Source organism: Ursus maritimus, unplaced genomic scaffold (assembly GCF_017311325.1).
Source record: "Ursus maritimus isolate PB19 unplaced genomic scaffold, ASM1731132v1 scaffold_18, whole genome shotgun sequence".
NCBI classification, from domain to species: Eukaryota; Metazoa; Chordata; class Mammalia; order Carnivora; family Ursidae; genus Ursus; species Ursus maritimus.
The window spans coordinates 46428555-46441730 of record NW_024424230.1 but is presented as its reverse complement, the minus strand read 5'-3'; the positions used below and the strand labels follow the sequence as shown (position 1 = coordinate 46441730).

At 45.9% G+C, this 13176-nt stretch overlaps 1 protein-coding gene across 1 annotated transcript in view; it reads left to right on the top strand.

Moving 5' to 3' along the window:
• CABLES1 (Cdk5 and Abl enzyme substrate 1) overlaps window positions 1–13176 on the top strand; it is a 120754-nt gene that overhangs the window by 53813 nt on the left and 53765 nt on the right. The window contains exons 2-3 of the mRNA XM_040632658.1: window positions 1244–1315; window positions 6859–6951. Coding sequence (XP_040488592.1) covers window positions 1244–1315; window positions 6859–6951 — 165 coding nt within the window. The remainder of the gene's footprint in view (window positions 1–1243; window positions 1316–6858; window positions 6952–13176) is intronic.

Genomic DNA, 13176 nt, shown 5'->3' with positions numbered 1-13176 from the left:
AGGTCCAGTGTGTCATGAAGATGCTAAAGGTAATGATATACAATTCTTGGTACTCCTACATTGACAAATGAAGGTCTGAGAGAATACAAGTTTACCATTGAAGAAGAAGAAGGGGTGCAATGACTCTTTTGGAAAGGAATTGATATCAGACGACTAAGAAAGGCACCTAGAAAACTGATGAGCCCTTGAATCGTTTGCAAAAATGACCTTTTTGATGATCTTATTAAAAGCAAGCCATAAAGCAAAAGGTTCAGGGTAGCTGGTCAGAAAAAGTACACACGAAACAAAAGAAAGAACACACTCCATTTTGTTGTTGTTCTTTAGGACAAATTAGAACATGGTTATAATTGCATGTTTTTAACTTAATTTTATCAATGTAATATAAAATAGGCTTATCCTTCTCATTATAGTCCCCTTTTTTCAAGATAAAAACCCAATTAGATTTTTTTTCTATCTACATCCTCAGCCAAACCATTTACTATGAAATGATGGTCTTTGTTCAAATGGATTGATGGTAAAGTTACCAGCCTCTGCACACCACCCTGGTCTCTATAACAATATTCTCAGTTAACTAGGACCTCTTCTTATTTTAATCTGGCAAAAGAAACTAGATTAAGGAGGTTTTAGCTGGTGGTTTGCAATTCTTTAGCAGCCCAAAAGAGTCCATGTTTTGCCTAATCATGTCTATTCTTACTGGTCTCTGAGAAACTTTCCCAAAGGGGTAATGTCTTCCTCGTTTCTAGTTGCTTTTGAAATCATGGCCATCTAGAGACCATACTTTTCTATTGCATCCTAATGATTTTGAGATTTTATTTAATACAATTTTAAAATTTAATATTTATCAGTTAACCTGGTTCAGGCCATTGGGTATTTGAATATTTAACAGTACTATTTAATGCTTTAGAAAAACTGCACAGTTTCCAAGTTTATATTATAAGAGGCACCTTGTCTTTTTTGAGAAAATTGCAGCATGAAAGGATCAGTCACTTCCCTGGTCAACATAAAGCAGCCCTGTTAACCAAGGACGAATGCTCAGGGTTCAGCAAGGCAAGATGGGCCTCGCATTCAGAGTGAAGGCTGGGAACATTTCAGCCTCTTAAAGATAGCTTTTGTCCAGTCTTTTTTTGTTTTTGTTTTTTTAATAGACTTTATTTTTTAAAACAGTTTCAGATTTACAGAAATGCCTGATCCATTTTACAACGCAGTTTTAACGCCTAGATTTTTTTTTTCCCTCTTTCTGCAGACGTCGCCTCATCTCCCAGAGATCATCCTTGGAGACCCTGGAAGATATTGAGGAGAATGCCCCTCTACGGAGGTAAGTTTTTACTGTTGCTTTGGGTGTATGTAAATGGCCTACAGTACAATATGACAGCCAAAGTTTGATTTTTTTTTTAAGTCCTTGATCTGCAGAATTAAATTTTTTCAATGATGGACTGACCCCCAGACTTATACAGTTTGGAAACCCCAAGCCTGAGGACCACTAGAGCAGTATTAAATCTCAGTTATGTATTGGGAAAGGCCAGTTTGCATGGTGGATTTGGGTGCTGTTTCCTTTTCAATGTGAAAGCTGCTGCTTGATGAAGACGAGCCCGTCATTGTCCCAACTTTCTTAGGTGCAGTGACACAGTGATCACAATCCTGGATTTCATTAGCAGGTGCCCACCACATGACCCCATCACCAGTTGCTGGGGAAACTCAGATTAGGATAGCTGTGAGGGCTTCCTTGGGGCCGAAAGTGATTTCTCCATTGGATTAGAAAGGTAGCCCAAGGTGTTTGGGTGACCGCAGTTGCTGAGCTGTGCCGTGCCTCTGGCAGCTTTCCTTGCTCTCATCCTGCATGTCACCGTCGACCCCCATCTGTGCCTTACTTCCCCCTGGCCCTCCTTGAGTGGAGGAGATCATATTCACACAGCACATCTCCTTTAGTCCTCAGAGCGGCTCAGCTGGGCTGGTTATGGGGTGCTTCTCCTGCAAAAGGAACCGAGCCAGGATGGGCCACGGACGCTTCACAGGGCATGCGCCGAGGCTTCACAGGGCATGCGCCGAGGCTTCACAGGGCATGCGCCGAGGCTTCACAGGGCATGCGCCAAGGCTTCACAGGGCGTGCGCACGGGTTGCGCCGGGGGAGGCGTGCGGGAGAACGTACTCTCCCATTGGCTCGCAACTGCTTCCGGTATCCACATCTGCACGCCTCGTGCTTTGGCCCCTGACTAGAACTCAGGAGTGCGGACTCATCTTTTGAGCCTGACAGAGTGCTGCTGTGGACCGAGGTTTCTCACCCTTGAGCCTGCCCCTTCCCCGCCTGGGGCTTTACTCCCAGGTTAGTCCTGTCCACAGACCACCTGGATGGAAGGTGAAGCATAGACAGGCTGCGGATCTGATCGAAAGTGTTGGGTGACTGAGTCTTGCTGCTGATGTCATTCCAAAGACAAAGTCAGGGCCCTCCAGTCCGATTTCCACTTTTGAAGTCCTTTTGAAGACGTACGTAATCTCTGGGACCATCTTAGGGTGAATGGCGTGTGGCAGTTTGATTAAAGTTGCTTGGGTGCGAGTGTTCTTCTGTCCCTTACTATTAAATATTGGGAGAAGGCTATTTCATTGGGTAGTCCTACCAAAAGCTGCAGAAAAAGTCCACCTAGGGATCTGGCTCTGGTCCAGAGTAATCCTCGAAAAGGGAGGGAAAATGTTCTCAGGTGGCTCGGAGCGGCTTTAGCATCGGAGCTGGTAAGGTCACTCTTGCCACAAATGGGGGAATCAGTGAATAGAACTAAAAAGCTCCTGGTGTTTCGAGAGGCTGCGAGAAGCCTCAGTTTTAAAGCACTGTGGTAGCTGTGAGTCAAGGAAAAGCAGGTAAAAATATGTTATTCTGTCTTCAGGGATTCAGGTGGTTTAAGGCGGGGTGGGAGGGCAGGGGGGAGGAGAAGGGCGAGGAGGAGCTACGTGCTGTGTGTCTGGTCACGTGCCGCGTGGTCACCTCTGTACCTTCCTCCCAGAATCCAAACAGGCTGATCCTCTACCTTTCAGTCGTCTGATACTACAAAGGAGCACAGTAAAAAGGGCTTATCTGCCTTAGCTATAATTTATCCAACTCTTACTTACGGAATACTATACTTAGTTTCCAGCAAATCTTGTGTAAATATAAAATTTAAAAAGTTTGAAACCAAGGGAATCTGGGCAATTTGGGAAGGCTTTTTTTTCCCTAATAGATTTTTTTTTTAATTTAAAAAAAGTTCTAATATTTATTTAGAAAGGATGAGCACTAGATGACGTACAGAATTGTTGAATGACTATATCGTACCCCTGAAACTAAGGTAATTCTGTATGGAACTATTCTAGAATTAAATATAACAACTAACTAACTTAGAAATGTACTTATTCCTAGGAAATAAGGTTAGCATGGCATAACAGAAGGGATGTTCATTTGGGAGTCTGGGGGCCTGAATTCTTGGTTTGATTCTTCTACTAACTGGTTACCTGGACTTCGACATTTTATTTAGCTTCTCTGGGGCCTCGGTTTTCCCATCTGTAAAATGGGAGGGCAAACTGAGTGCTCTCTGAGGTCCTTTCCAGCTCCCAATTTTGTGAAATGAATGTACCAGTAATGATACTGAAGTGTTTTGGGAACTGTGGGGGTGGAAGGCTATTAGCCCAACTTGCTTTTAAACTCAGCACATTGAACAAATGGCTGCAAGGCATCTATTAAAAACCTTTTGCATAATTGTGTGCTGTAATCAGTGCTAACAAGAAAGAGCTAATCTTTCATTAAATTAGTTTTTAATTTAATTCTATCCTAATTTAATTTTGCATCACTTGAGATGTATGTTTTAAAATGGATACTGAAATTAATTCGTTCTTTGCTTAACCTGCCACAAGCTGAGTGCTCAGTCTTCCAGTTTCCTTGGCAATTGTTGCTAATGCCACAGTTCTCTTTTAAAACATTTCTTAGATTCCCTGGTGGTTTAGTTGAATGCTTTAAAAAATGCAAGACAACAAACAACTTGCTGAAGGAGGAGCTAGATTAGTAGCATATGTGCTTATAATTGGGTGCTGATAAGTTGTTTTTTCAAGTCTCGCTTTTCTCTTGCACATCACAGTTTGCTAATAAGTTAGCGTCCCGTACACCTGCCTAGAACGCCAAGAGTTAAGCGTTCATAATGAGAGCCTTTAGACTAAGGAGTTTTCCACCTGCCTGGTGGTGACCTGGTATCCTAGTATTAAGGACCGGGGATGTTGCTACGAGGTGTCCAGAAAAACCTCAATTTGGTGGTGGCAAATGTGCCAGCCATCTCCACCTGCCCGTTTTCCAGCCTGTCTGGGTTGATGGGTGCTGGCTGCTGCACCATTTAGTGATTACTGGCACCTCCTCCTTCCCAGTGAGTGCCAGCAAGCACCTGTAGCCCTTTTGTCGACTTCCAGTCCTAGCAGAAGGCTAGGGAATTTTGTGCTGAAACCTGAAGGGTAGTAATAGCTCTTCTTGCCAGCATGGTAGGCAGAAGCTCAGGTCTTCCCTCCTCTGGGCTGGGATCTGTACCAGCTTCTGGCTGCTGGGGGCAGGAGTACCTACCCTCTACTCTCACAGTCCAGCTCTTGGCCTGCTGCCCTCAGTCTGGCTAGCTCAGGAAGCTCTGCTGTTTGGGGGGAAGCAGGGTAAGAGTATGAGGACACTTCTGGACACTTGGCCTTATCCAGAAACCAATGGAAGCAAAGCTTTATTAAAGCTTTCAGAGATTCTCTTCTCGCCAGTGCTTCTGCAGTGTGTGTGAGAGACATTCAGGGACCTTGGGTGGCCTGTAGACTCAAGCAGTCATTTTAGTGGTAGAACTGAGGCAGTTTGGGGTCCTGGGTCTGCTTCCAGAGAGCTGCCCCAAGAAGGCAGAGTGAGGCTTCATGCCCTTGAACCTCAGTAAGACTAAATCTGAGTTTGGAAGCTTGGTGTGGGAAGGGGGATTGATGGGTGCTATCTGTTCAAAACCTGCCTGAAGGCCACAGGAAATATCTACTAAATACGGGTCTTTTTAAAAAGAGTCTAAAACCAAGAATTCAGGACCCTTAGTGACAGCTACAATTTTAAGAATCTAGGAGGCAAATGGTAACAAAACATCATGCTTTGTAGCTAATGGCCTGTTAACAGTCACAGCACTGAGATTTATATACAAATATTTGCTTCTGTATACACGTGTATGAATGTGAATGCTTATATTTGAATGTGTCATTTGATAGTTTATGAATCTCTTGTATGTGTCATTACATCTAATCCTCACAACAAGGCCGGAAGGGGTCTGAAATATTACTAGTGATAGGTCAGGGTGTCAGAGTTAGTGAGTTTGGGGCTGGAGGCAGGGAGGACCGTGGTTGCTGCTGAAGTGTCCTACAGGGCCACATGGGCTCTGCGCATGGCCTGTGGACCCCACTCTGATGCGGTGGACATGACTTGAAGGGGGCTTTCTACACTCTAGACCCAAGACTGGGGAACCCCATTTTCCCAATGAAAGGGGCCGAATATCTGATACCATGTCTGCTTTAGTCTGCACTCGTTTACTGCAGTATGGGGTTTTCCCCAAGCTAAATAGGAAAAAAAAAAAAAATCATTCTCAGTACTCTGGGGGAATGGCTCCTAGGAAGACTGGGTCTTTACCAGAGGGTGGGTAAAGGGGCTTGGGGGGACATAGACCTGATGTCTGGGCAAGGGTCATCACCCGGTTTCCCTTGAGCTGGGTCCTTGTAGTTGCTGTGCAGGTCTGTTCCCCAGTCCTGTGCCCCAGCATGCCCCCACAGCCCACCTGCCCTCAACTGTACCTCCTTGTTGGGTCATCTTGTTAGTCTTACCTGAAGCCTCAAAGTTCAGAACTGACTGAACTCAGGTGATAGCCCCACCCCTGAGCTCAGTGTGGCTTTGGGAAGCCAGGTACTGCTGCTCCAAAACTCACTCTTCGAAGCCCATGGTCCTAAGTACCCACGCCCCATGGCAGGAGCCAGCCCTTGGGGCCAATGGTCAGAAAGGTTTAAGTAGACAAAAAAATTGGTAGCAAAAACCCAAATAGAGACGTCACAGCTCCCTTTCTCAAGACAAGACCAAACTTCAGACTCTTATTTGTTGATTTTTTTTTTCTTGCCCTTTTTCTTGTTGTTGCAGTTGTATAACTTTAGAATTTGCCAGGTAACTTGTAAAGAAATAGAGACAAACAAGATCTTTTTAGCCTGCGGTGTGTTCTGTTAGTCCTGTAGCGCAGGCAGTGTCATATATTCCAGGAAAAAAGGAATGTGAATCCAAGTCGTTCAACAAATATTCATTTAGAGTAAATGTATCTTGGGGAAAAAGAGAAAGAAAAGAGCCGCTCATTCGAAGTGGAGCCGTGACTTCCAGGCGTGCGTAGTCAGGTGAAGCATTGGAGCAGCTGTCCAGGTGGTGCAGGCCAGAACCCTGCTACGGAAGAAGAATGGTTTGGCGTTGCTTTTAAACTAAATTTTCCAGTGTTTTTCTTCCCCCTGTAAATTCTTTAAATTTACAGTTTTCTGTTCCCATTACCGGTGTTGATACAGGATTCTTTTTAAGATGACAAGAAAGAATAATGTCTTTGGAATCCATGCCGGTTATGTTATTGTAACTGAGGACAATAGTTTTCATTAGCTGGCTTTCCAGAGACCCATATAAATGATTATCAGGATTATCAAGGAAGTTGTCTTTCGTTGGCCTTTTTTTTTTTTTTTTAAAGCTTCCTTGCTTCCAGCCGTATTGTCCTCATTATTCCTGGGGTGATTCAAACCATTTGTCTGGTCTTCCTTCCTGTCTTTGTGCGGAGATGTCTCAGCTGTCCTGCGGGCAACTGACCGTGTTTTTGAAATGACTTTATTTTTCAGATGTCGAACTCTCTCAGGTTCGCCCAGACCAAAGAACTTTAAGAAGATTCATTTTATCAAGAACATGCGGCAGCACGATACCAGGAATGGCAGGTACCACACTAGCAAGAGCCGCCCCGCCAGCCTCCGTGCGGTAGGAGGGGGTGGTCCAGTAACGATGTGGGGAGGGGACTGTTGGCCTGGCCAGAGAAGCCCACGCTGTTCACATGAACGGGACCTCACAGAACCTTCCCAAACAGACTGTTTCCACCCCACTCCCACTAGAATCACCCAGAGAACTCTACAGAAAATAATGCTCCCTGATAGCAATCAAAGGGCTCGGTGAGATTTTCAGGCTAACTACAAATGGACTATTTAATAGCACTCAAATACATTTTTATAGAAAACCAAACAAAAAGTTGCATTTTTGGTTTTGTTTTCTTTTTCTGCTTTGTTGCATTTTGTTTCCTTTTTTTCACTAGGGCTCTATGCTCTGGTCAGTAAATATCCCACCAGGTCTGTGCCTGAACTTGGTTTTGGTGCCAGCTCTGATGACTCGTTAGGAGAGCAGAATGACAGCTTTGCTAGCAGGTTGTTTTTGGGCACCTATTCGGATTCCCAGGCCTGCTGACATCTGGAGCACGTGTTTCTGCAGCTCTTCCATTGCTCTTTTGGAAAGTGCTATTATATGAAAATGACCGTGATTGAAATTTGTATAACCCTGATATTAAAACTCCTGGCAACAAATAGATCAGATCCTTGTCACGGGCATGCTTCCGTCTGAAGGGCTAATAAGTCTATTCACGGTAGCCTCACAACAGCACGGAACAGAGCCCCAAGACCTCTCAGGGTCCCTGATGCTGTCTGTACCCTTTAGGGATGACCCCTCCCCACTGACCTGTGTCCTGCCGAGCGGCTTCCCCTGAACAGGAAAGTTAGAGACGCCACCCTAGAGCAGAGGCCCTGCCACAATGACCATTTTGTTTTAGTGCCTCTGGATTTACAGAAAACCATATAGGCTCCACTAATAATTTCTAATCCATATCAAATGAAAATTGCTAAAAAGTCTTGAATTAGACGCATGGACTGACTAAGGCCCAGTGTACCTGTCTGTAATTTGGTATAAAATACACTATACAACCCGAAAGGTAACACTAATGATTATGGTGTTTTAAAATCTTGTTTTCTTGAAGTTAATACCTGTTTTTTAAACTGACTGAAATAGGGAACATAATTTTATAGCTATTCAGTGGTTTTAGAATAGCAGAACCGAGCTCCCTCATCAACTAGGGTTTGTATAGTCGGTGTATATTCCTATTTTAAATACAGAGTTTTTAGTTAAAATGTACCCAGCTATCATCTGTTAAAGAGAATACTCTGAATTTCTCTCACTTAATCTCTCACAGTTATTGTATCTTATTCCCTGAACCATCCTGTTTTATTTTTCTTTTGAGGCTCTTACGGAACTGAAACCTCACTCATGCCATTTTTAGTATAATTGCTCATCATTTATTTACATTTGTGTTCTTGTCATAATCTCCTTAGCCATAGAGTAAACATAGGTAGCCTTTAATTCCCAAATCAAATCAAGACAAAGCCAAAGGAGTGGGCCAGGTTATCGCCTTCCCCAGCTCTGGTGGTGCGGACGCTGAGGAGGGTAGAGAGGCAGCTAAGTGCCCAGCCTGGTGCGGTAGTGAGACCATACAGCTAATAAAACACTGGGGCCAATGGGATTGCCGGCATACAGGACAGAACCGGCCTTCCCGGCACACCCTTGACCCAGGAACAGCATAAACAGTCCAGAAAGCATGCAGTTGCTAGCAGTTTTGCTGGGGGATTTTCAGAGGGAGCCAGGAAGGATTATTAGCTTATCTGAAGATCTGAGAACTGGAATTTAGGGCAAGAAAGCAAGCTAAGGGCTGTTGCGGGAACCACAAGCTATGGGCTGTGCCCCAGTCAGTTGTAACTGCCCAGGTGAGAGCTGCTTCTGCTTCTCCTGTGCCAGAAGAAGAGAAAAGGGCTGGAGGTGCTCTCCTTTCTTCCTCTGGGTTATTGGCAAGGCTGGACTGTCCTTAGATAGATGAAGGAAACAACTTGAGAGGACATCAGGAAGAAAATACGGTTTCTGAGGCGACAGAAGGAAATTGTGGTCAAGAGCTAATGAATGGGAGGATGTGACCCAGCCTTTCGAGAAAGGAAAGGAGAATTGCCCCCACCGCAGCTGGGCAGCAGGCATGAGACTGTCCTGACAGAAGGGCGTGTGGGTGAGCTCTAGTCCAGTGGTGGTGGGGAGGAGGGGTCCTGGTTGCGCTCTCGGAAGGGAGGGGCTGGTGCATGGGCAGGGGTCTCCGGTTCTGCCACCTCGGGTATACTGAGGCCCGTGCGTGGCACCACACCAGAGGGTGCGCTCTTGCAGCGAGGATCTCGAGTTTGCCTGCCGGGATTGGGAAGGAATGAGGCTTTACAGTGAAGCCTGGAGGTGTTCATTCAAGAGCTTGGAGGTCTGGACTGAAATTGGAGTGGCCTGAGTACTGACATCCTGCCTCTTGTACCCGGGGAAGGAGACTGAGAAGGGGCCCGCAGAGTCCCCAGGCCCAGTTCCGCAGCAGCTCCCACTCACGGCTGTGCCAGTTCCCAAGCGTCCTTGTGACCTCCGACTAGCACACACCAGACTCTCAGGACTGCAGGCCGGACCCGGGCCCACTTGCTGCTCTGGAACTGAAGACCTCAGTGTGGAGGCTGCTCCGTCCCCAGGCCTGCTGACCGTGTGACAGAGGCACCAAAGGGGAAGGGGGTTGAGGTGCCGGGACTAGTGCAGCTGACACCAGGAGAGGGGAGCATCTGTTCTGGGACTCCGTGCCTAACCTGTGAGTGTGAAAAACACTTCCAAACAGGAAGGAGAAAAATCATAAAATCTGAGAACCAAATAGGATAAAAGAATACTTGCATCGAACTCAAGTGGACGAACAGCAAGTAGCCGCTTGGAACCTAACGTTGGGGTCTCGGCCAGCTTCCTGTTCTCCCACTTCTTTCTGTGACATGAGATGAATCTCAGCGACGTGTGAAGTAGCAGTGAGCACCTTCAGTAAAAGGTGTGATTCTGATGGAGGATGGAATCTACTTGAAGGAAAACCTATCTTCACCTTCTTCAAAATCAGTGAACTCTGTGCAGCTGGCCTTGGGGACCTGCTGGAAGGCTTCATGTGGGGGTAAAGTGCAGAGCACCAAGCTCCGGGTGTTTCGGGGTCATGTTGCAGACCCTTGAGCCATATGGGGCTGAAGGCTGCAGGCTGGACACAGGTTAGAGACCCAGTGATGGAAGCTTCAGCTCTTCCGTTGGGACCAGATGGTATCACGAGTTCTTGACCAGCCCCGCGTGGTGCTTCATCTCCTCACAAGTTAGGGGCCATGGTGAGGGGAGCTGCCGTGCTCCGGTTTCACTTCTGTTGTAACACAAACACAACACAGGTTGGTGATGGGGAAGTTGTGTTGGACTTGATGGCTGTGAAAGGAAGCAGTGCTTGGCTGGGTTTTAGGAAGACAGATCTCAGAACGTTCAGACTATGAAGTGGATTCTTGCGGCTGCAACCACATGGCCAAAAGGGATTTTAAATAGGTGGATCATGAAGTGATAATTGGTAACATTTATTGAGTGCTTACTGGATACCAGGCTCTAAGTACTTTATATGCTTTGTTTCATTAACTCAATGGGTATTGAGTGAGTGAGTGAGTAGAGAGATCTTTTAAGTGACTTTTAGTTTTCAGAACTGTGTATCTTGAGGAATGGAAGGAATTTAGAAACAACCTTGCTGTTATTGTGTTAGGTAGAATGATGCCCCCCAGAGATGTCCATGTCGTTTCCCTGGGACCTGTGAATATGTTGGTTACGTGGCAAAGGGGAGTTGAGGTTGCAGATGGAGTTGAGGTCACTGACCAGTTGCCCTTGAAATAGCAGGATTATCCTGGATTATCTGGGTTTGCCCAGGTAATCACCGGGGTTCTTAAAGGTGGAAGAGGGAGGCAGGGGAGTCAGTGTCAGAGTAATAGGATGTGAGAAAGACTCAACTTGCCATTGCTGGCTTTGAAGATAGAGAAAGGGGCCATGAGCCAAGGACTGTGGCGGCCCCTAGAAGCTGGAAGAGGCAAGGAAACAGATTCTTTCTTTGAGCCTTCAGTGGGAACTGGCTCTAACCCCTTGATGTTAGCCCCACGAGACCCATTTCAGAGTCCTGACCACCAGAGTTATAAGATAATAACTCTGTTGTCTTAAGCCACTGGCTTTGTGGTAATTTGTTACCGCAGCCGTAGGAGACGAAAACACTCATCATCCCAGTTGACAAAGGAGGAAGCTGGAGCACATGGCTGGAAATTGGGGGTAGAATCCAGATCCAGGCATCAGATTGCAAAGCTTGTTCTCATAATCAAAGGGAGAGGTGGGAGGTAAAGATCCAAATATTATAGGACAGCATGTCATGGTGGATTTTGAGAAAACTGTTGAACTCTGCTTTTTAAAATCCATTAGCTAAAGGCCAAAGACTAATAAAAGAATGGCTTAAGTAAACTTGTAAGAATAGTTTGAGGAGCCCTAAAGTCCAGAGTGAAGTAAAGATTGATGAAAAGAAAGAAAAATTGACATCCTTGTACATGGCTGGTGGGAGTGTAAAATGGTGCAGCCACTACAGAAAACAATTTGGCAGTTCCTCGAGAAGTTAAACATAAAATTATCCTATAACCCAGCAATTCCACTACCAGATACATACCTAAAAGAATTGAAAAGAGGAATTCAAACAGATAGTTGTATGCCAGTGTTCACCATTTTCCACAGCCAAAAGGTGGAAACAAACCAAGTGTCCCTCAGCAGATGAGTGGATGAACAAAATACGGGCTAGCCATACAAAGGAATACCATTCAGCCATAATTAAGGAATGAAGTACTGATAACATGCTACAGTATGTATGAACCCTGAAAACATCATGCTGACTGAAATAGGCCAGACACAAAAGGTCACACAGTGTATGATTCCATTTATACAAACTATCCGGAATAGGTAAATCTGTAGAGACAGTCGCAGATAAGCAGTTACCAGGGACTGGGTGAAGGGGGGCAGAGTTTCCGTTTGGGGTAATGGGAAAGTCCTGGGAGTAGGGGTGGTGACTGCACAGTGTTGTGCATGTACTTAATGATGGCAAATTGTACACCTAAAAATGGTTAAATGGTCGATTTTATATTCTGTATGTATTTTGCCACAGTCAAATAAAATGCAAGTGATAGCCATGGGGCTTCTAAAACTATTCAGAGAGGGAAGGAAGGGATGGTAAACTTCTCGGAGTTGATGGTACAGGGACAGAGCCGATGTCAGCCGCTGGCCTCATTTTCGCTTCTTCAGCAGGCGGAACTGTGAAATGTTGACTGTAAACTAGGCAACGTGCTGGGCACGCCGCAGGCTCCCAGTAAATAGCTATCGCTTATTGAGGAATAAGTGGACAGAGAGGCCTTAGATTTTGAAGTGAGTGCTAGTCTTTGGGACCTAGATCCCAGGGAATAGAAAGAATTTAGAAATAACAAATGATCTTTAAAATATCACAGAGAATAAAAGAAGTTCTAAGTCAAATGCCAGGCAGATGTTGCCTTAAAAAAGTCAAGAAGAGACCAAGGTGGTAGCAGAGGGTGAGCTCTAACAATCCTAGGCTAGCTAGCGAGCCTCGGGCGGATTGCTGGCAGAGCTCCGGAGAGGGCCGTTGAACAGATGGTTCATGTGCTTTCCCTAAGAGTGGAGGTTGCTAGCCATCAACATGACTTCACTGGGACGAAGTCACGTTAGGTTAACTTCATCCCTGTACTGATGGAGTAACTAGGTTAGTAAATTAGCGGACCGCCGTAGACATAACATTTCTTGATCTCGGCAGAATGTTAGACTGTGGCTCGTTGTCACGCAGCCCGGCGTTCGCTGGGTGGTTGTGCAGCTGGAGCGCCTGCAGGCGGCTGAAGTTGTGAGCTGACCAGCGTCCGCCTGAAGGGGACTCGTAGGACCGTAGCACACCGTAGGCTCCTAAGTGTGTTGCCTCCCGCAGAGCCAAGGCCGGCAAGCCTCGCTGTGGGCCAGACGGGAGACTGAAGGCAGGGGGATAAGGGGAATGTGTTGCAGAGGATGGCCCCGCACCTCTGTGGCCCGGTGGCTGGAGATGGCCCCGCTCAGTGAGTTAAACTCAGCAGGGATAAATGAAATGGAGGTCAGTGAAGTTCGTGTGAAACGTATCTTGGAATTTAGATGGACAGCGTTTTCCAGAGAGCCTACTAGCAGTGTGTCGTAACTACAGAGTGAGCTAATTTAGCTTGTCC